Source organism: Atractosteus spatula, chromosome 18 (genome assembly GCF_055471065.1).
Source record: "Atractosteus spatula isolate fAtrSpa1 chromosome 18, fAtrSpa1.hap1, whole genome shotgun sequence".
NCBI lineage: Eukaryota > Metazoa > Chordata > Actinopteri > Semionotiformes > Lepisosteidae > Atractosteus > Atractosteus spatula.
Window position 1 is genome coordinate 2,906,877 of NC_142723.1, and position 20,891 is coordinate 2,927,767.

At 48.7% G+C, this 20,891-nt stretch overlaps 3 protein-coding genes across 6 annotated transcripts; 1 reads left to right on the plus strand and 2 right to left on the minus strand.

The window, feature by feature from the left end:
* Nucleotides 1–496: 496 nt before the first annotated feature.
* On the minus strand, nucleotides 497–10,074 carry pigq (phosphatidylinositol glycan anchor biosynthesis, class Q). 4 transcript variants are annotated; one of them, XM_088937050.1, is made up of 12 exons: nucleotides 10,014–10,074; nucleotides 9,286–9,361; nucleotides 6,753–7,477; nucleotides 6,365–6,496; nucleotides 6,100–6,220; nucleotides 5,607–5,733; nucleotides 5,099–5,252; nucleotides 3,571–3,682; nucleotides 3,113–3,193; nucleotides 2,514–2,628; nucleotides 2,008–2,069; nucleotides 497–1,906 (listed from the first exon to the last, which is right to left on the minus strand). In XM_088937050.1, exons 3-12 carry the CDS (start codon nucleotides 7,424–7,426, stop codon nucleotides 1,754–1,756), a joined length of 1,731 nt encoding a protein of 576 aa, XP_088793176.1. In that variant the 5' UTR covers nucleotides 7,427–7,477; nucleotides 9,286–9,361; nucleotides 10,014–10,074; the 3' UTR covers nucleotides 497–1,753. The 4 variants fall into 4 exon arrangements, with proteins under 4 accessions (XP_088793176.1, XP_088793174.1, XP_088793177.1 ...); XM_088937048.1 differs by lacking the exon at nucleotides 10,014–10,074 and adding an exon at nucleotides 9,697–9,803; XM_088937051.1 differs by lacking the exons at nucleotides 9,286–9,361; nucleotides 10,014–10,074 and adding an exon at nucleotides 8,676–8,932.
* An 815-nt stretch (nucleotides 10,075–10,889) lies between these two features.
* Nucleotides 10,890–14,246, plus strand: eef2kmt (eukaryotic elongation factor 2 lysine methyltransferase). The gene is made up of 8 exons (XM_088937058.1): nucleotides 10,890–11,511; nucleotides 11,726–11,788; nucleotides 11,932–12,012; nucleotides 12,161–12,271; nucleotides 12,364–12,497; nucleotides 12,611–12,876; nucleotides 13,462–13,611; nucleotides 13,756–14,246. The coding sequence occupies exons 1-8, from the start codon at nucleotides 11,380–11,382 to the stop codon at nucleotides 13,854–13,856; spliced, it is 1,038 nt and encodes a 345-aa protein (XP_088793184.1). The 5' UTR covers nucleotides 10,890–11,379; the 3' UTR covers nucleotides 13,857–14,246.
* alg1 (ALG1 chitobiosyldiphosphodolichol beta-mannosyltransferase) lies at nucleotides 13,850–20,614 on the minus strand. Its single transcript, XM_088937055.1, has 13 exons — nucleotides 20,295–20,614; nucleotides 19,635–19,712; nucleotides 19,109–19,212; nucleotides 18,732–18,880; nucleotides 18,524–18,613; nucleotides 18,249–18,359; nucleotides 17,621–17,742; nucleotides 17,117–17,155; nucleotides 16,736–16,795; nucleotides 16,468–16,578; nucleotides 15,994–16,108; nucleotides 15,463–15,538; nucleotides 13,850–14,592 (listed from the first exon to the last, which is right to left on the minus strand). The coding sequence occupies exons 1-13, from the start codon at nucleotides 20,581–20,583 to the stop codon at nucleotides 14,455–14,457; spliced, it is 1,482 nt and encodes a 493-aa protein (XP_088793181.1). The 5' UTR covers nucleotides 20,584–20,614; the 3' UTR covers nucleotides 13,850–14,454.
* Between the last annotated feature and the right edge of the window lie 277 nt (nucleotides 20,615–20,891).

Below are 20,891 nucleotides of genomic sequence, written 5' to 3' on the forward strand. Positions count from 1 at the left end.
CCCTCTCCACAGACAAAGCACTTCAGAAAATAACACCACACCAGTCAATATCAAAACGAGAAGGCGGCGTGTAAACTCCCTGTGCCCCAGCGCTGCCTCTGGGACACTGGGGGACACGTGTAGCTCAGGCCGGACGTGCCTGCCGAGAGCCGAGAGCGGTCTCTGTGGCGCGGGTCGGAGCTCCTTGCTGAAGACAGGCGCAGGCCATCCTGTAGATGCAGTGACAGGCTGTGCAGGGTCAGTTACTGGCAGGTGCAGACACCCACCCATTTTGGAAAGACACAGGCTATATGCTATAATGAACTGGGGTGTGTATGCAAACTCCATAGGACACATTAACATTTATGTTTTATGGTAGATACCACCCTGCAAAGTACCTACAAGTCTAAAAACTAAATTGGAAAAATTACTGCAAACTAGTACCACTCCAATAATAATAAACAGCCAAAATGGTACAGTTGCAGCACTGGTTAGAGAAAAAACTGCAGTAACATTCTGTAATAGTACAACAAATTTTATTAAAAGCTTTAGAGAGGACAATTAGTCATACAGACACCACACATAATCTAAAACGACACAAGCAAATGTAGCATAAAATCATTTCCTTACAAAATACAAATACAAAAACCTGTTAGGAATGTATATAAAATCTTAAATCTGTTTGTGGTACGCTTTCACGGTCCCTAAGAGTGGCAAAACATTGGATTTTTCTTCTACAAAGCAGAATATATATATATTTTTTATACATAGATGTCTTGGCAATAAAAGAAACACACACAACAGAAAGTGATCTGGGACAGCTCAGCAGGACATACACAGCAGAACAAAAAGGTAAGGTAACTTGCATTTTAAACCTGAATAAAGTTAAAAATGCAACAATATAAATTACGCTATGAACACTAATATTAAAAATAATGTTTGCAGCAATTTATAGCAATTAAAATTCAGCATGTTGTGCTACCGAAACAGCAGCTAAAAGACACAAGGTTGATCAAAATTGATCTGAATACTCTGTCAAAATAAGATGCAGTTTGAATTTATCAAGACATTTTACAGCTGCAAGGCTTCTGTTTCTAGAGGTCATCCTTGAAAAATCACAATCAGGTGCCCAACGGTACACTTGAAACTTCCTGGAGCTCCACTCTGAACAAATGACTGAATACAACCAGAAACAAAGCTAAACACATTGGGCCCTTTAAAGTCTACATCTAGAGCAACTTGTGATGTTTTGACACATCGTGATCCACAGAAACAAACTGTGCTACTATACTAAATACTAAACTCTATCTGTGGGTTCAATAAATATGGAATGCATTGCAAGTTACTGGTTTAGCAGAATATTCCGTTTAAGAATATTTAAAACAAAAGATGGTCAATATTGTAAAAGAAATTGTGAAAATAAAACACTCTACAGCAATGCTTCTTGTACAGGTTGTAATGCTGGGTTTGCAAAATACTTACGTGAAAGAAACGGACACTAACTTCACTTTTGAAAGACAATGCAGAAGCTCTCAAATATTTGGCATGGTCCTCAGTTTTTTTAAACTTAAAGCTGCCTTGAAAAGTACCATTACAGTGCCTTCTTACAGAGAGGAAGAGAATCCTGTGAACTCCTACATTAATCAAGCAGCTTTTCACTTGAGAGCTGCTTTGGGAGGTGGGTTCCAAGCAAAAGATCTGCGTTGCTTGTGGGGACAGGGACTGGAGACATCACTGCAGGCCCAGAGTGATCGCCATCCCTTCCCCCAGGGGATCAGTCTGCCTTAGTGCTCTTGTGCCTCCAAGGGTAGATGAGCTCTCCAATGAACAGCTTCTTGCACAGCGCGCCCCAGGAGTCCTTGGGGTAGCAGCTATACGTGGGCGTCCTGTACCACTGCAGCACTGCACTGTACTTCAGAGGATTGATCTGTGAACGCACACAGAGAGCGGGGACACGCGCTGTGAACTCTGCATCTGGTGCGCTTGAAGAAACGCACCACAGCACGCAGCCGCGAGCGCAGACTGTACCTCCATCAGAAGATGTAGCGGTCTGCCCGGCTCCTTCTGCAGCACCCTGAACTTCACGCCAGCTGCAGCACACAGAAGGACACGGTTTGGTTCATTTCCAGTCGGGTACCAGCTGCCATGGTAGAAGCTATATCTTCTTCTTCACTTGCACTGCTCCCAGCCCAGATGCTACCCAGGACCCTCGTCAGCCACAGATTCCTAACACATTGATGATGGTGTCCTGATCTACAACAGTGCTTCCCAGCCCTGGTCCTGGAGGAACACCACCTGAGCTCTGCTTCTCCAGTGCTAACTGATGGATTCATGAATCAAACATGTTTCAAGATAAATTAACAAACCAAGCTAGGGTTCTCCCTAGATGAACACAAAAGATCATATTATTATATTAAAATATATTTTGTTAGTAAACACTTGCTCATAACTGAGTTTCTGCTAAATGTTCTAAGCGCTGTAATGCCTACTTTGTAAGTATGGCGGCCAGTACGTTTACCTCTGGTGCTCATTACCTGCTAATCTATACGGTCTGCAAAGCCGGAGCCCCATGGCAAACAGAGGGAAGGAATTGATGAAGTCGACACTGAGGTGAATCAGGCCCTGGAACAGCACAACCAGCAGCCGGAGCTACAGGAACAGAGAGGAGGACAACACAGCAGCTGAGCGAGTCGTGTACTCTCTGGTAGATTAATGCACGCATGTTTAAAATAAACACTGACAACAGTGCTCCTTTTAACTACATATACGTATCGAACTACATCACTACACATGTTTTATTTCCGTTGCTAGATGAATTTGAAGTACAGGAAGAGAATAAATATATTATTCTCTGTAATAAATAATGTAATAAAGTCAGAGTGGAGTGCCTCTGAAGGCACGAGTGGGCCAGTAACGGCGGGGGTCAGTATGTGCTTCGGATTGCTGCTGCTCGCAGAGGAAACAGCACAGGCGCTATCCACGCACGCAGCACTCTGGTCCACAAAGAGCAAATACACCCCATTTCTAAACCAAGCTCTACAGCCGGCTTTCTCTGCCCCCCTTGCAGAACTCTTCCCTTCCCCTCTGGTGCAGAGGGTAGACGCAGGGCACAGCGCAGCTCGGAGCCACTCACCAGAGTGAACACCAGGTAATATAGCGCAGTGGTGGGCAGCAGGAACAGCAGGATGGTGAACAGCAGAGTCCCGATGAACAGCTGCAGAAAAGCAAGACAGCGTCTTTTTGGAGAGGCAGAAACAACAACCTCATTTTGATGTAATGTGTGAGAATCATAGAATATTTTGGTTTCAGATGGGTTTTTCTTTTTTAGTAAAACAAGACGGACAGCTAGCGCCTTAAACATTAACAAAGAATCAACTAATTTGAATTGAGAACCAATTTTTCATGGAGGTCTGTGCGCTGAGGGGAGGAAAGATGCTGGCCAGGTCTGACGCTGACTATTTGTCTTGGGGTTCCAGCTCCCTCTGCAGGGCCAGAAAGCACGGAGTTTTACGCTGCCAGCTAGCAGTGGATTCTGCTTTGACAACGCGGAGGAGTTCAAGGCCGCCCAGGGGAGGGATGTCCGCAGCTCACCTGGTCCAGGTCGTAGGAGCAGGAGTCCACCCGCTGTCTCAGCACGTTCCACTTCTTCCCCCGGAACAGCCGCCACAGGGAGGACAGACCATAGATCTTCAGGCAGTACAGCCTGGGGCCAGGAGACAGCAGGTTCAGCAAACCACACAGGCAATTCACAGGAAAAAGCATCGATAATCTACTAACAGGACATCAAGCGCTTTTCTTGGAGCTGGGGTTTGGTATTTTAAATGTTGGGAGCACACTGATTGCAGGGCATCCACCATGAAGCTCCACACACTTCCTCCACACCAGGTACTAATGGCTGTATGAGGGCCTGCACTAGACAAATACAAAAACATGTGAAAAAAGGCTCTAAAAATGGTTCAGAAAATAATGATCATTGGCAAGTCCTCATTCTGTAGTCTCATGTGGGTGGTGTTGTCTGAGGGTTTGTTAACCAGAGAAAGAGAAGAACCAGACCTCGCTGCTGAAATGGGTGGAGTGGTGGCTCTGTGGTTAAGGATCTGCGCCTGTGGCCGGAGGGTTGCCGGTTCGTATCCCGCGGCCGGCAGAGGAATCCTACTCTGTTGGGCCCCTGAGCAAGACCCTTAACGCCAGCTGCTCCAGGAGTGCTGTATAAATGGCTGACCCTGCGCTCTGACCCCCAGCTTCTCTCCCTGTCTGTGTGTCTCATGGAGAGCAAGCTGGGGTATGCGAAAAGACAAATTCCTAATACAAGAGATTGTATATGGCCAATAAAGTGATCTTAATCTCTTAAAATCTTGTGCGTCACGCAGTGTACACCGTCTGAAGGTGTGTTCTGGAATTCAAAGTGTCTGCAGCTCCAGGGTAAACTCCCTTAACAAAACGTGCTCATTGTTCTCCAACATTCCCAGTACTGCATGAGATGAATGAATAAAATGTTCCCTTTAGCAAATGGTCACATTTCAAAAACAGGTCTCGCTTCCTTTCCGGTGTAATGTGCCCTATAAAGAGGGAGGGGCAGGGCGGTGAAGACCTCATCTGGCATGCCCCGCACATACGAGACGGGGTGTAATAGAGATCTGCCCTCTCCAGTTCAGAGCAAAAGGTCAGGTGTTTCAAACCACAGCAACACAGCAGTCACCTCCAAAGTGAAAGGACAGATGGACCAACAAGATACAGACGTCAGGGTTCAAGGTGCACAGCCTATATGTCTACAGCCAGGACCTCTCTGATAGTGCATACAGTATGTGCATCTACTAGTCCTGTCTTAAAAGCAAATCTGAGAAAAGAGCAAGTGCTTATTGGATACTGTACACTGCCCTCTACAGGGGAGATACTTACTGTCAAAGAAAAAACACCAGAAGTAGGAGTTCACAAGCCAATGCTTTCTATATGTTTTAGGTTAAGAACCAATAAAGATGAAAGACAAAGACAAGACCAGTGCAAGTTTATATCTGAAAAGGTTTCATCTTGAAGCAAATGGACCCTCGTCAAGGGGGTTGTAAGAAGTGCAGTGGAAGCTCTTCTGATGGACCTGCCTGGACAGGTGGTGGTGACCTACCTGGCTCCATAGACATAGAAACAGTAGATGTGGAAGGTGAGCAGGGCCACAATGTCGGAGAAGACTGACAGGGCAAAGGTCAGCCCCAGGCAAGCAGACAGGCCCACGTACCACAGGATCATCTCAATGAACGGGGACATCAGGTGGATATAGCCTGCACGGTAATTAATCTGATCAGCGGAACAATCAATCACTTAAAGAGCTGTAAAAAGTTAAGGACAATTATAACAATACAGACATTGCATCTACACAGAAACTATGCAAAAACTCTTTTGCTGTCTGTTTCTCTTCATTAAAAAATTGCACAGCCACTCAACTTCATTACAGACCACTGTGCTATCATAATACAACAACACTACTAATTGAAGCAAATGTTTTAATGATAGTGATCCCATTTATACGATAAGTTTGGGAAAGATGTCTGCTGGACTAAAATCCAGTGGCTGCACAGCACAGATGCCCAAATACTTAACTGGGCCCGGCACACCAGCCCAGCTCTGGCACTCACTGATCCACAGGTGGATGTGGTACAGGAAGAACCGGCCCAGCACCTGGTCCAGGGCGCGGTTCATCTTCAGCCCCGCCGGGGCTCCCATCAGCCACTGCAGCAGCTCCTGCAGCTCCTTGGCCACGTGCTGCAACACAACCGACACCAGGCGGTGAGAACAGGCCCAGTGCGGGAGAGAACATCTCTAATTCCACACTAATCCGCAGTCCGCTGACAGCCAGAATAACTAGACTAGACCATGAAGTGCCTAAAAGTTCCAGGCAGGACTATCAAGTCCAATTACAAATAATGACAGTTAGGACAAGTGTGAACACCTACAGATCCATCGGCGTCAACTGGATTCTATGGGAACTATTTCAATCACTGAGTTAGAGGTGCTTCCAGGGAAATAAAAATGAGAAAAGACTCTGTATGCCATACTGATACGGCTGAAACAATGCCTGATTCAGGGCCTTGTCACACAGTGTTATTCTGTTGCGTGCTTTGAGCTTACATCGGCCGCGGGAACGAGCGCGTTGGCGAGGCGACCGATTCGGTTCTCTCTGTACAGCCAGGAGACGAGCAGCAGCCCCAGCACCACGTCCACCAGGAAGGACACAAAGATGTTGGCCTTTCTAAAGGAGAAGAGCACAACCTTTAGGCAGCGACCGAACCATCCGAGACTAGTTAGAAGTACTCAGGACCTGAGCGTGAGACTCCTGGCTTGGAGGAAGACGCACGATAACCAGTGGCCCAGAGGGAGAGGACACAGGAGTTACCTCATGAACGCCATGTGGTCCACAGCCTTCCTGGGAGAGCTGACAGTCTGTAGGTGCTCTGTCCGGTGGCCAACCTGGATACAGGTGGACAGCTTACTGGACACAAAGTGCACCGGCCACAAGTTCAGCAGCCTGTGTGAGAGAAGAAGCATGGAACACTTTTGGTGTGCTCTACATTTGTATATATATATGTATTTCTTCAGATTTCCACCTATGGGATGAGCTGCTGGCACACAGATGCCCCAAGAAAGGGACCTAAGGTCTTTGCTGTTTTTCTAAACATCCTCTTACTTGGCCAGATGCCGTGCAAGAGCCAGCGGACCAGGGAAGAGGGTACAGTGGAGAACGTGCTCCAGCTGTCTGCTCTCTTCTGCTGGGAGATCCTCACCTGCAACGGCACCCCCTGGTCCACAGAGACAGGAGCCAGCTCAGCAGCAGGCACAGCGGGACGGAGGCTTGCTTGCAGAGCTCCACGATGATGCTGGCCTCCCTGCCCTCGGACTGCCAGTGCGTCAGCCTCAGGGGGCCGCTGTCATACCTGTCCGCGCGGAAGAGGGCCTGGCTCCGCGCCACGGTCTGGAAGACCTGCCGCAGCTCAGACACCTCGGCCTGGGGGTCCAGCTCGGGGCCCTGGGCCGGGTGGAGCTGGGACAGCATGACCTTGCGCTGGTCGTAGTGGATGAAGGTGACCCCGCCGCCGTCCGCCGCCTCCCGCCCGGACCCGCCGCCTCCCGGGCCGAGCTGCCAGCTGAACCCCCTCCCGCCCCTCTCGCGGCTCAGCTGCAGCCAGCGGCCCTGGGGGAAGATGGTGCGGAGGTCCTGCAGGAAGCTGTCCAGCCCCTCCCGGCCCTCCTGGGGCTGGCTCCAGGACCCCAGCACGGTCAGCTCCACCCGGGTCTCGCTCTGCAGCTGGCTCAGGTACTTCTTCACCTGGCCCGGGATGAAGGGGTAGTGGATCAGCGCCAGCACCACCGCAGAGTCGTGCTCCGGCAGCCAGCGCCCAACGAGAAGCCCGCTGTCGCCCGTGTTGCAGCACCGCGGGAAGAACACCTTCAGCACCATGGCGGCCGGAGCTCTCCGGACGACGGGACGAGCGTTAGCGACGAGCCTCTTCTGGGGAGAAACGGATACGGCCGGGGTTATCCGAAAGAAACGCAGGAAAGCTCACCTCAACAATGGTCATCAAGAGCTTAGCAACCGGCCATACGGACTATCACTGCTGTTCATACAAACCTCATGGAAAAGCCATTAAACTTCATTAATAAACCCACGGTCCTGGTCTTATGGTTGCTAATATCCATCTATTTAAACATCTATAAAGTCCTTAGAAGAGCCCTGGAGTATTTTATAAAAGTAAATGCAAACAGCTATTAGTTTTAGCCATTTCTTTAGTAATGATCTGAGATGGCGCCAACAAAACCTACATCGCCCTCAACTGTGGTTTCTGTGGTGGACCGCAATGAGCGTGACATCGGCTCTGGGCTTACAGGACTGGGCTGTTTTTCCTCTGCTTGGTGTTGGATAGAGCACCCTGTGTCAGTTAATGTACTCACGCATTCTTCACAAGAACTCGTTTATTCGACATTCGAGAAAAACATACTTAGTCACTAAGGTAGAAATACTACTTCAAGTAGTTCAGGTGGGGAGCTGCGTCAGCATGCGTAGGCTGCAAAGGAACAAGTGATAGGTTTATTCCTGCTGAAAAAAGAGAAGAAAGAAAACACAACGTTTCGGCTGTTTCACACCTGAAGAAGGCTCCACGGCCGAAACGTGGTGTTTTCTCTCTTCTCTTTTCAGCCTAGAATAAACCTATTACTTGTTCCAATACTACTACACTCTCACTGTGTCTATTGCTAAAATCCATACGCATTAGCGCACTATAAGCCCTTTTTGCTCATGAAAGTTAACCAGAGATCAAAGCAGCCCTTCCGGATCTGACGAACAGGTTCACAGGACTGTCCGTCCCATTTGTCCTTGGGAAGCCGACCTCGACCCGCAATTCCTTAGAAACCTGCTTTCACGGCATGCTCTTTGAAGACCATAATTCTGCCTTCAATTAGCTCACAGATTTGCTCAGAAGTACATACAGCCAAGCACGAAGGTCGAAGAAGATAAAAAGAAAATAGAAAATGCTTAGCTGTTCAACTAAACAGTAGCTAAACGCGAAGTCTAAATTTTAATCGTTACTTATACTTTGTGTACCACAACTTCACACTTTTTCATCTTAAACCTATCTAACTGAAAAAAATAGTGCTTTTTACATGAACACAACAAATGGGGAAGATAATTAGCAGGCACAGGACAGACTTACTGTGTGCTTTTGACCTTCCGAATATCTTAGTCTGAGGACTTTGCTGGGCACGACCGCTGTTTCCAAATTGGTTTCATGATGGTGAGATAGGAGTGTCTGTATCTTGTAAGTGCATGGAATAATTTAAATGGAATAATAAATTATGTCGAACCCACTTAATACAGTGCTTCAGTTTGTTGCAGAGTGCCACATTCACTCTTAAGTACGATAGCTGTCCGTCGCTGTTACAAGTCCCGTTTGACTCCTATTTCCCACCCGAATTCGTGAAGCAACACGCCACAATATCGGCTTGGGGGGCGGGGATGGGTGTGGTCTCAGTGATAAGAAACGCCCATGTCTGTGATGCGGCTTTCTGTAGTGGGGTATTAGGATTGGAAAGAGGCAGGACAGCCTAGTGTGTCCTAGGATGAGTGTACCATTTTGAATAAAATGAGAAATTATGTCTTTCTGCTATCCTCCGATGCCCACCAGAGTCGTTTCTTGCTTCCGCCTCTCCTGCCCTGTGACCAATCACTATCGGCCATGGGAGGAACACACTTTAAACCCCGCCCACAGGCCTTGTCGCTTCACCATTTCGGGTAGTAATAAACGGACGCGACGCGGCTCTTACCACTTCCCCCGGTGTGCAGCACTCTTATTCGTCCCCCGGCGAATACGACATACAGCTACAATAGATCCGGCAGAATCTATTGTAGAGAAAGCAGACAGGTTCCAGTTCGTTCTTTTGTGCCGCCATGAAGTACAGTAGTACTGTAAGACCATGTCATTTAAAACCATAATGACGAGAATTAAAATGATGGTAATTAATAAGGATAGAAATCCGTGTATTATGGTTGTAAGGAATAAGATCATGTTTAAAGATGTAAAAGCAGCCGGCTGACCCCCGGCTTTTACACTTCATTTTAAGATGACAAACTTTAAGTATCTGGTTTTAATATTTAAGTTATTTTTTAAGTCCGTGATCGGTATATATTTAATCTATACAAATAGCATTATTTTTTTTTGTAAACTGACGACAGACCTTCGAAGCTGGCGCTGGTCGGGTGAATTAAATGCTCTTAAATACTCCAGGGCTGCACCAGAGCACGCTCCGGCGCCTGGAGGAGAGCCGGAGAGCCGGAGAGCCCTTTCAGCTGCGCGCTGTCCTCAGTTCTGCATTTTTCTGGCTACAAACGCAGTCACCCACGCCAACCCTGTCTCGCCTCCAAGGTTACTGCAGCACGCTTCCTAAAGGAGCAGGGCACCAGACTAGCTCGCTCGCCCTGGTTTTCAAAGCCTCCCGGGCCAGAGAGGCAGGGGTCAGGGCCGTTGGCAGAGGAGAGACGCCCGGGTACTCACCGCCTTGCTGTCTGGCTGCTGTCTGCGGCTGTCGCAGGGCCGGGGTGCGGGTAGCTCGCTGACTCCCCAAGAGAAAGAGCGGGCTGGTTGAGCGCTACAGGCTACAGGAGTCGATAACACACGACAAGCCCGATACACGTGATGGAAAAAGACTTGATCGCTGCGTTTATTGCCCGCGTTAAACACCAAAATAATTTAAGCCCCAGAAAATGACCCGTCCCCCCCCCGTGCGGTTATACCCAGCATAAGGTCTTGTGCTTCTTTCATGTTTCATTTTGTGAAGTGTTTTAAATTTTAATATTGATCGTAGTGATGATAACACCAAACGCTTATTGAACTATCTGCCAGCAGGCGTTTGGTCACAGTTCAGTGACAATGTGCGGGTGTGATACCGCGGTCTGCCGGCCTTATCAGCCATCAAACACAGCGCCAGACAGAGCCCTGATATCTCCGGGACCGTGAGGTCTCACTGCACGGTTGTTTTAAACGCGGTCTGACGCCAGTACGAATTACAGTGAGATGGGGGTTTTGCAAAGTGGTACTTAATGCTAGTTATAAACGGCACCAGGGCGCCGCAGTTGCTGTACTCTCACGGAGTAGATCAATAAAGTCAATAAAGTCTTATCTATCTATCTAGAAGTAAGAGACGAAGAGAAAAATGTGTTCTGTCCCTACAAAAGGAAAACGTAATAAGTTAACTAAAAGTAAAATAGGATATTTTGTAAAATTAAAAGCAGCAGACTTTGTAAAAACATTAAAATAGAAGTCCGCATGCACAGCTTCTGTAACATCAGTAAATCACAGATAAAGCTATTAATTTCCTCAAACCTCTGTCTATTAAGCCTCATTAATATTGTTCATTGCTTGTTTTCAATTGGTTTCGCTTTATTTTGATTAAAGCCAGTTCATGATAGAGTACAATTTAACAGAACTGATTTGCAGTATACGGTCTTAGCCCAGTTCTACGTTAAAGACATTTATAATGAAATTTCTCTTGCATTCTTGCAAGGTTCGGTTCCCCTTACTGACCTATCAGGTATATTAAAAAGAAAAAAAAAGTTCAAATCAATGCAAAAATGGTGATCATGTGATTTTTTTACTTTCCTTTAAAAAAGGAAACGTTAATAAAAAAGGGCAATGATTGTGTTTTTATAAAAGTTGCGCTACCTAAATAAAAACTACATTTACCAGACTCTCCTGGGAAAAGGACTACAAAACCGCAGTGGGTTATGGGTGGAAAAAACTTGCCGTGGACATGGTCTGTTTTTCTTCCTCGAGATGTGGTTGTCATTGCACATTTGTATAGTATGCATGTGCATCTGAATAAATGAAGAAGGTTTTATAAAGTCGTTTCGTTGCTGGAACCATGAGTCTCGAAGACGTTTCGAGGAAGACGGATATGAAGACGGACTCGTCTTCAGCAGACCAACGCGATGTACTCCAGGATTTCACGGTGTCTTTTTTTGCCATGTGCAGACTGGGGTCGTTTCCCTGGAGAGTAAGTAAAATTCGTCTTTGGGCTCTCGAGTTATACTTACTGAACCGCTGTGTTTTGTAGCCTGGCAAAGCGCTGCAGCTCGAAGAAGCAGGTCGAGAAACTCCGAGCGCCGGGAGAGATGCGGTCATTGTTAAAGGAATAGCGCTCTAGTGTTACAGGGGTGTCAGACATGGTAGCTGTGCCACTAAAGACCCCCCAACGTGTTCTCTTCCAGGCGCTTGAGAAGGAGCTGCAGTGTCCGGACTCTCCTGGCATCGTGCTCCGCATCCTGGAGAGGGTACAGCTGCGTCTCGCACCGACTGTCACCGGCCGGCTGGCCGGCTCGAGTGCAAATACACCAACAGCCTGGATGACGCATTGAATATTTCTAAAACAAATAAATTAATGATCGATTACATCCCTCTCCTGTGCTTCTTGCAGACAGTCCACCATCCACTTTGTCTAAAGAACCCCCCGTCCGTTAAATACAGAAGGCTTTTCCTCTCCGAATTAATTAAAAAGGTAATTTAAACTTCAGCCGATTCACACCTTTGCACGGGACAGCAATGTCGTCCAAAAAGCAATGTCGTCCAAACTGCGCGACGTGAAGTCTAGGGCGGCCGGCGAGTCTCCTCCTCACCCCGCTCTCTAAACTCTGTATCCCGGACAGCACGAAGCCGCGGCGGCGGCGGAGCCCGAGCCCCTGGACGAGCTGTACGACGCCTTCGCGGAGGTCGTGGGAGCGGGGGAAGACCAGGTCTGCCACAAGAGCTACTTTCTGGTAGGAGAGCCCCTCGTTTCCGCCCTCACTCTCTCTCCCGGTTGCGTCCTGGCGCTGTACCGCCCGAGTGACGCGTTGTGTGGGGTGTCCAGCCCTCAGGGGACACGGTCAGCCTGTCGGAGAGCACGGCGCTCGTCTCGGACGGCACCACGGGCCTGGTCACCTGGCAGGCGGCGCTGCACCTCGCCGAGTGGGCCATGGAGCACCCCGAGGTCTTCCGCGGCAGGTGGGGACCGCTCTGCGCGTCTTAAAACCCGCCCTCCACGAACTCACTAGAGCTTGGGGGGGCGCAGCCTGTCTTCGTGGGGGTGTCGGAACGTCCCCCTTTTCTCCCCGCAGGGCGGTGCTGGAGCTGGGCAGCGGCGTGGGCCTGACCGGGATGGTCGTGTGCAAGTCCTGCCGCCCCCGCAGGTACACGTTCAGCGACGGCCACCCCAGCGTGCTGCAGCGGCTGCAGGGCAACGTGGCGCTGAACGGGCTGGCCCCCCAGGGCACCCCCACCCCCGGGCCGGGCAGCACGGCCGTCTCCGTGGCGGAGCTGGACTGGGACACCGCAGCCCCGGAGCAGCTGGGGGACTTTCAGGCCGACACGGTCATCGCGTCAGGTGCTGTGGCCCCGGCTGCCTCCCGAAAGGAGTTCCTTTCCTTGTGCCGGTTTCCTTGTTCTCTTCTATGGAAAGCCAGGAAACACTCGTTTTCTTTTGCAGAGAGGCGCATCTTAAAAGGACTTGGAAATGCGTCTTCAGAACTACATAATCACTACAACCAAGATTCAAACTCTGCTAGCCCAGAGATCACAGTCCAAACCCATAAGCTTCTAATAAGATCACTTTATTGGCCATATACAATTTCTTGTATTGGGAATTTGTCTTTTCACATACCCCAGCTTGCTCTCCATGAGGCACACCGAGAGAGAAGCTTGGGGTCAGAATGCAGGGTCAGCCATTGTACAGCGCCCCTGGAGCAGCTGGGTTTAAGGGCCTTGCTCAGGGGCCCAACAGAGTAGGATTCCTCTGCCGACCACGGGATACGAACAGCAACCTTCCAGCCACAGGCGCAGATCCTTAGCCACACTACCACCGCATGTGTAATAATATTTTAAAATATTACACACTTAGAGCTGGATTAACCCCTGGCTAGAGTTTTGTTCTAAAAAGGCCCTTCTGGTCCTGTCTTTTTGTTCGACACAGATGTGGTGTACGATCCCGGTATCATCTGTGCGCTAGTGAGGCTGCTTCTCAAGCTTTTAAAGCTTCCTGTGCAGAGCAGCAGCCCTGATGTCTACATAGCCTCCACCATCCGAAACCCCGAGACGTACCGCCTCTTCAAGAGCGAGCTTGGTAAGACTCATGTGCCCCCCAGGACAGGGGTCTCTAAATTGTTCCCCTGTGTGTGATCCTGCCTCGTGCTCACTGCAGCCCCCGACTGGACTATGAAGTTATTAAAATCGAACGGCTGGACGATCTTTTATTTTTTGTCTGCAGATAAAGCTGGAATCAGACATCGATCAATTCCTGGTCCTACAGCACAGGTCTTCCCCTACGACAGAAAATCTACCATCGAAATTGTACAACTCCATTTATGAAATAAAGTGCTTTATTAAAAAAAGTAAACCGTTCTTTTTTTGTACATAGATGGGGTTTTTTCTGAACAGGTTTACAGTCCTTTAGGTCTGGGTTTGAGTTGAAGACTCCTATTGCTAGGAAATCTAATTCACTGTGAATGAGCACCACGCTGGCAGACAAAATCCAAGGGCACCTGAGAAAGTGAAGCGAATTCGCCCTCGTAATAAAACGAAGCTGGTCGCTCCCCGAGCCACTCCCGCCGCGCTTTGTCCCCGCTGAAGTTCGGACCCGGGCGAGTGTGGTACCGGGTCAGACCCAGAACCACACTGCGCCGTGCACTTCAGGCCTTGCTGCGAGGGGATGTGTGTGTCTTGCTGCCCTCTTCCTCAAGGCAGTAACCAAGCCGCGTCGGAAGCCCTCTGAAACAAAACCACACTGGCGATGGCCAGGTTTAGGTACTGATCCCAGAGTGTCGTCCAGCTGTTTCTAGTGTAAGTGCTGAGAATCTGCCGCAGGCTGTTACACAGCAGGGTCCTCTAGAGCGTAGGCGGGGCAGACGTGCCCGGTCAGTCCAGCAGCTGCTCTTGCGACGCTGGCCACCTGTGCCAGGTGGGGTTTTCACTGGACGTCTCCGGAGAGGAGAGGGAGGACAGTCTGCTCCCAGCTCTCATCCCAGCGCTGCAGGCCACAATCCCTCAGGGTCCTCCTGAAGGTACCCAGCATTCCCCGGGCACCGGGGAAGTCTGCCAGCAGCGTCTGAACAGAGAAGGGCAGAAGAGAAATGAGCGAGGACATGGCAGTACATACAGACATCCAACGTGTCGTAAGCTCTCCATAACCTAACAGCCTGGGACTCCTGGATTCAACCGGACAGATTTCCAATCTGTTTCACCGATATGATCTAATACACGTGGAACACAAGGCATAAAGCTTTTCCCCCAAGGAACTTTCCAGTTCCTGAAAGTTCCCATCTGCACAATCCCTGTCCCTCAGCTAGAGCTGCGATACCCTGTGCAGGGAAAGACCATAATGAAAGTGGTGGCTGCAGTGGATGGAGTGCTACCCGTCTTCAGGAGGGGGCTGAGCTGGCTGAGCAGTGGGCGCTCCGCTCCCTGCCTCCTTGAAAGTGCACAAAAGAGTAAAACTCAGAACTCCACAGCTAGCCAGATGCTGATGCATCTCATGCAATAGAAACAGCGGGATTGTGGAGGCAGCCAGCAAAATTATTGGTGCGCAACAGCTACAGCTGTCAGGCATCTATGTCAAACAAACAGTGCGGAAGGCCAGTATAATCACAGTCATAACCACCCCTTGCAGAGCGCGTTTGACCTCGATTTAGACCAGCCAGACTTAAATGCAATAGAACTAAGTGATCAAATTAACCTGCTTAATTTGGACAAATGACTATTTTCCATTATATATTTTCTTTCTCATCTTGCATGTCTCGTACTTGCAAATGGTACCCAAGTAATGGGCTCGTGTTGTGTTAACTGTATTGTGCAGTGAGCTATGTCCTTTACCTGCCTGCAAAGGGACAGTAACACCACGTATGAAGGCTGAGACTGTGCTTTCCTTCTCACTGCATCAAACACAAGGCCCCCCGATAACCACCCCCACTTCCAGTACCTTCAGCTGCTCAGCCAGCTCCTGCGAGTCCTGAAATATCAGCCCGTTCTCCCCCTGCTTCACCAGCTCATGCAGACTGTGGGGGAGAAAGAGAGCAGTGAGATTTCTGTCTACAGAGGGCAGTAGAGCGCCCTGGGTCAGGATAATCCCAGCAATCAGCACTAAGGGCTGAAAGGCCTTTTTCTGCTGATGTCTGCAATCGGACTGGAGTCTTGACATTTGAAAACCTGTTTCACTTCTCACTGTGTAACACCCGGGGCGCAGGTCCCAGCTGTGCTGATAAAAAAGCCTGGATCACAGCCTCTAGTGCAGAACAGATTACAATCCAGATGGATACAACTTTTATTTGCTTATATTCTTTTTTAAAATAACCTCATCGACTTACACACTGTGAAGCATTAAAAATGCAACACTATTGACTCCAGTACTCATTTGCAGTGTCTTTAATGCCTCTCAGTGCCTATATTAAAGTGCCTCTTGCCTCTGCAGGGTCAAGCCAGGAGATGTGCTCTCTGTAAGCTCTGGGCTCACCATTGGAAGCGTATGGCACAGACGGGGAGGCAGCAGCCAAACATGTCCACCACCTTCATCGGGAGGTCGAGGCCGCTGGACGACTTGTGCAGGCAGACGCCCAAGTCCGCTGACCCTGCCAACGAGAGCTCAGAGAGTGAACCCCCCCCCCCCCTTCTGTTCGGGGCCCGAGCAGAGCTGTGACGCGCACACGAGGATTACATCAGTTTGACAGGGCCATGCTAAACAGACAGAAAACGGGACAATTCCTCTTCGGATTGGCACCAAAAACCGTGCGTGCAAATGTTCAGCTAGATGGTGGTGTAACTGATCTCTGTAAAGGCTGAAGGATCGTAGTGAGCTAGTCTATTAGTTGGCTGCTGTGGTTTGTGGTTTTCACTACCAAGCTGCACGGCGGCGTCTTACTCTGGTCAAGTCTGTACAGACCCAGCAGCGAACGTGTCTGGAATTCCACAGAGTTTCTGAAGCACTTACCAAGCAAGACTGGGTAGTCCTCTGCTTCCAACCATGGGGTGCAGATCTGCACGTGCTTGAAATGCATTCCCTCAATCAAGTTTTTGTAGTACTGTTTCTGAGGACCCTTGCCTAAATATACAATCAGGAAGAAAGGAAATTCAATGCTGTGTGCAATTTTTTAAAGCTCTGCATGATCTTGTTTATGCATTTGTTTTATAGCAAAGGGGTTGGTGAAGTGAATGGTTGTAATCTCTTTGTTAAGGAGTCTCTGCACCTGAAAGCATACCTGTGATGACACAGACTAGGGAGGGTAGTGTAGCTCCATCCTTAATAAAACCCTCATATTCTGTTAAAAAAAATAGAGAAAATATTAGGCTGTAGAACAGGGATCACTTCATTTCGTGTCAGGTTAATACCACCTGGGGAATCTCAAAAGTCCTCTTTATTTTTGTTTATTTTCTAAGTTTTGTTTCCTACCAGCCTGACCCACTGTTTACTTCCAACTGTTGTTCTTAAAACCTATAACACATGTTTTAACTCTACAGACGTCCTCACAAAAATGGTTCAATTCCAGGTACGTTGCAGATTTGAATCAACTGGAAGCAGCAATGAGTGGACATTTTCACAGAATCTGTGTTACAACCGGCTTCGAGTCGGAGTTCTGTACCTTCAAGGGCCTTCAGCAGCACAGAGAAATCTTCATCCTCTGACAACGGAAACAAGAGGAATGGTGAGAGAAGCCATGGTTATAAAAACAGAAAAGAAAATGTTTTTTTATGATGAGATCCCAGCAGTAAAGACACATGTGCACTCAGTGCAAAGGGCTGCTGTGCTCACTATATGGACTTTCACTATACAGTACATGGCGTGTGGGCCCAGTCAGGAGACACCTAATCAGGAAGCATTATTCAGACCCAGCTGGTCTTCTGGCTGAAACCATTACTGACTTTTATAAGAACAGAGCGAAGCTGCAGAGAACAGTGGGCTGGAGTTTGCCTTGTTCATTCTGATTCAAGGCCTCATACTGACCAGGCCAGCGTATCTCTTTTCTGTCCTCATATCCGTTAAGTATCGTTCTGGGTCAAAACTCATTACTCTACAAAAAAAGAGTTACAAAAGAGGGGGGTCTTCTTGGGTCCGAGAGACTGTGGACAGTGAATGAGAGCCTGACCTGTCCAGCTGGTGCTGCTCAGCAGGAGGGCAGGACGTCCCACAGCATACGTCACGGTCCCGGTCACGGGGTCGAGCTCTGTGAAGGCCGTCCGGTCCACCCCGTCACCTTCGCGCTGGGCCCTACGGCACCCATACAGCGGTTAGACCAGCGTCCTTCGGAACCGAGCCCAGCCACCCACAACACGGACAGCCAGGTCACCAGTCAGAATAGCACTGGGCTAGCTCAGAGGACAGAGCTTCAGAATTCAGAATACTACGTGGATGACAAATGAAAATCAGTACTGCATTGGACTAGAACTTACAACGTTCAAATTCAATGCAGCACCTGTCACTGCACTTGGAGCACGTCTTCCATTGCCACCTAGATCTAGCTCAGCGGTTTGACTGCATCCTGTCCGTACGGCTCTGCCAAATCGAGTGGGTGGAAGAAAAACTTCTACATCTCAACGCTGCCCTCCCCTCGCTCCGTTGTGAGACCCCTCAAGTTTCACTAGAGCGCATTACAACTTCCAACAAGAAGCCTCCCTCCAAATACCCGAAATGCTATAAAGGCAAACATTTGTTAGTGTATAGGATGTCACCCATTCTCCCCAGGTAAAAATATGTGATATAAAACTCCGACTCACCTGGGTTTAAATGGGGGAAAATCTTCTGCCATTTTCAGAAACAAGCTGTGCTTTGACTCTAAAGATGCCTCTTTAAATATCAAGGGTGGTTTGTCATAAAGTGTTGTTGCCCTTACAGAGACAAAAAAAAAAAAAGAACACCAGTGTTATGAAAGTACCCTTGCAGTGTCCACACCTTTGTGTGGACTGCTGTTACTGCTGCTTTTATTGTACTGCAAGACAACAGCTGAGCATCAGAGTAATATTGCCTTGGTCATTGTCAGTGGGTCCCTTACTTTATGTTCCAGTTTCTGTGCAGGTCCTCCTTCATGGCGTTGGTGACACAGAGGTTGTAATCCGAACATCTTCCGAAACACCTTTCGTACCTAAGAGAAGTGAGAACGTTAGAGGCGCTGGAATTTACCTGGCCTTTACTTTTCAAGGTTCGGCTCCGAACCGTGCAATTCGTTCTGCCTGTCCCAGTGGGCGCCGGACTTTACTGACCACTTGGCAATCTGGACGATGGGATGCTTCTCTCCGTGGGCGAGAGCCATAATGGTGTATCCATAGTTGTGCCAGTCAATGATGAAGCTGCTTCCCCAGACTGTACACAGGAGCCAGGTGACAGCTATACTGGGCAAGCCTGGTGGATTCTGCAAGAGTGGAGAGAAACAGGGATGCCTTGCTCCAGGGATCACATGCAACACGGAACTGGTAGCTTCTGAGCCAGGCAGGCAGGCAGGGCGACAGACATGAACACTGAGAAGTACCCCACCCAGATCTCACTGCATCAAAGGGGAATTTTAGACCACAGCTGGTGCTTCGCATTTCTGCATCACAAAAAAACAACCCGTTTTGCTTGAACAGCTAAAAGCCCTTACTTGCAGCAGAACGTGGGCAGGGGTGTCGATCTTCAACAGAACACATAGCAGCTGCAGTGACTGCAGAACAACCTTCGTCACATACTGGAGAACCCTGGGACCAACTGCAAGCGCAGAGAGAGGGCAGAGCTGAAGAGGCATATGGCTGACAAAACACACACACTAAATGCTGGAGAATCACATTGATGCAGTTAATACCCAAGTAGCATGCCTGCAATACAGTGACTCTTTCTGATGGATAAAGGCAGAACTGAGATGTAATATTCATTTCACTTCAGCAAATGTTATTGGCATGACCTATGAATTGCAGTGTTGCCAAAGAGTATATAATCAACAGAACACCTACAGACATTTACAGTACAAACATCAAGGGACAAGTGCATACATCATACAAGACATAAACATTATTGCGGGACAGGCTCACAGTCTGCAGACCCTCTTGGCTTGATTTGAAGGGGAAACATATTTGTATGAATTTGTTTCTGTGTGCTTAGCCACTGCACTGATGGGTCCAATCCCACATTACCTGTCAGCCCTTTCAGATCCGAAATCGGGACGATCTTTATTTTCTCACTAGCAAGAACATCCGAGTGCGGTTTGGTACCTAGAAGTAGAAGAATCACAGCTTCCAAAATCAAATGAACACGCATAACAGTACATAATAAATAAAATCAGTAGTTATGCTCCTCCTGAATTAAATTTCAGGTAAGAGCCGAGTTTGAATGCAACTCTGCAGGCACACCGGCCCCCCCACGACCAGGACTGCTCACACCTAGGCTAGCGGAAAACTGAAGGATGTCTGTGATACTTATAACTCACTCTGGCCTGGCTTGTGTAGCTGCTGAACGCCGCATTACTGGGAAACCAGGTGAGGTTTGTGCTTAAACCACGAACGAAATGCAGGTCTGCAAAAGATGATTCCGATGTTTTGGCAGCGACGTTTTCTACCGAGCCCATGACAGGGCTGCCTGTAATCGTACATAAAAGGTCGCTCGCAACCCAATTGTAACTTGTGCATTGAGTGGTAACCCCACTCCAAGATACTGGTCCGCGAGTGAGAAAGTAATCACACCCGTAATTCACCCCCCCCAACCGTGCCCGAGTCCGCTCGTCTCTGTCTTCCAAACCACACTATTGCGCCTTTCCTCGAAAACAAGAGCTCATCCTCTGCATCGGAAACATTTACCAAGGTAACCAACGAAGGAGACGCGGTATCCGTGCTTGCTGAGGGAGATGCAGTGGTATTGCATGCGGGGGCTCCGACCGAGGTCCCCCAACACCAGCACGCAGACGCTGCGGTTGGTGCGCGCCCTGCCAGCCCGAGACCTCCGTGCAATCAGTAAGACGCACCCCACTACAATAACGGGGAGAACCGCCCAAGACGAACCGAGCCGGGTCACGCAGTAACCGGAGGCAAAGCCCACAGCCACCAACAGCACCAGGACACAAGCCACTGAAGACCCAGCGCCGGCCATGATCGTGTTCCTGGGTCAGTATGACGTGGCGACGAAGGAAGTGGAATTTAAAGAGACAGTGCGCCAGTATTTCGCGATGAAAAGACTGGAGATTATATGTCCTCTTGCTTGTATTGTCATTTTTGTTATTGTTTATGCATTAAAAAAAGACTGGAGATCAGAGAAAAAAAATAATGAAGAATTCCACACCGAAAATCCATTAAATAAACACAAACATGCAGATGAACCAGGAACGTGAAGTGATAAACGAAGCTAAATTGCATAGGAATGTTTTACATACGATTAGCAATCCAATTCGGCTAGTAACT

Bases quoted from the DNA above. Each gene is read 5' to 3' on its own strand.
- pigq (XM_088937050.1), bottom strand. From the start codon at position 7,426: ATGGTGCTGAAGGTGTTCTTCCCGCGGTGCTGCAACACGGGCGACAGC. The intron at 2,629-3,112 runs GTGAGTGGCTCC...CTGTTCCTGTAG, and splicing joins ATTACCTGGTGTTCACTCTG to CTCCGGCTGCTGGTTGTGCT. The intron at 2,070-2,513 runs GTAATGAGCACC...TGTGTGCTGCAG, and splicing joins CAGACCGTATAGATTAGCAG to CTGGCGTGAAGTTCAGGGTG.
- eef2kmt (XM_088937058.1), top strand. From the start codon at position 11,380: ATGAGTCTCGAAGACGTTTCGAGGAAGACGGATATGAAGACGGACTCG. The intron at 11,789-11,931 runs GTACAGCTGCGT...TGCTTCTTGCAG, and splicing joins TGCTCCGCATCCTGGAGAGG to ACAGTCCACCATCCACTTTG. The intron at 12,013-12,160 runs GTAATTTAAACT...TATCCCGGACAG, and splicing joins TCTCCGAATTAATTAAAAAG to CACGAAGCCGCGGCGGCGGC.
- alg1 (XM_088937055.1), bottom strand. From the start codon at position 20,583: ATGGCCGGCGCTGGGTCTTCAGTGGCTTGTGTCCTGGTGCTGTTGGTG. The intron at 17,743-18,248 runs GTGAGTCGGAGT...TGGGTGCCGTAG, and splicing joins TTTCCCCCATTTAAACCCAG to GGCCCAGCGCGAAGGTGACG. The intron at 16,109-16,467 runs GTAAGTGCTTCA...TCTCGTTGGCAG, and splicing joins GGACTACCCAGTCTTGCTTG to GGTCAGCGGACTTGGGCGTC.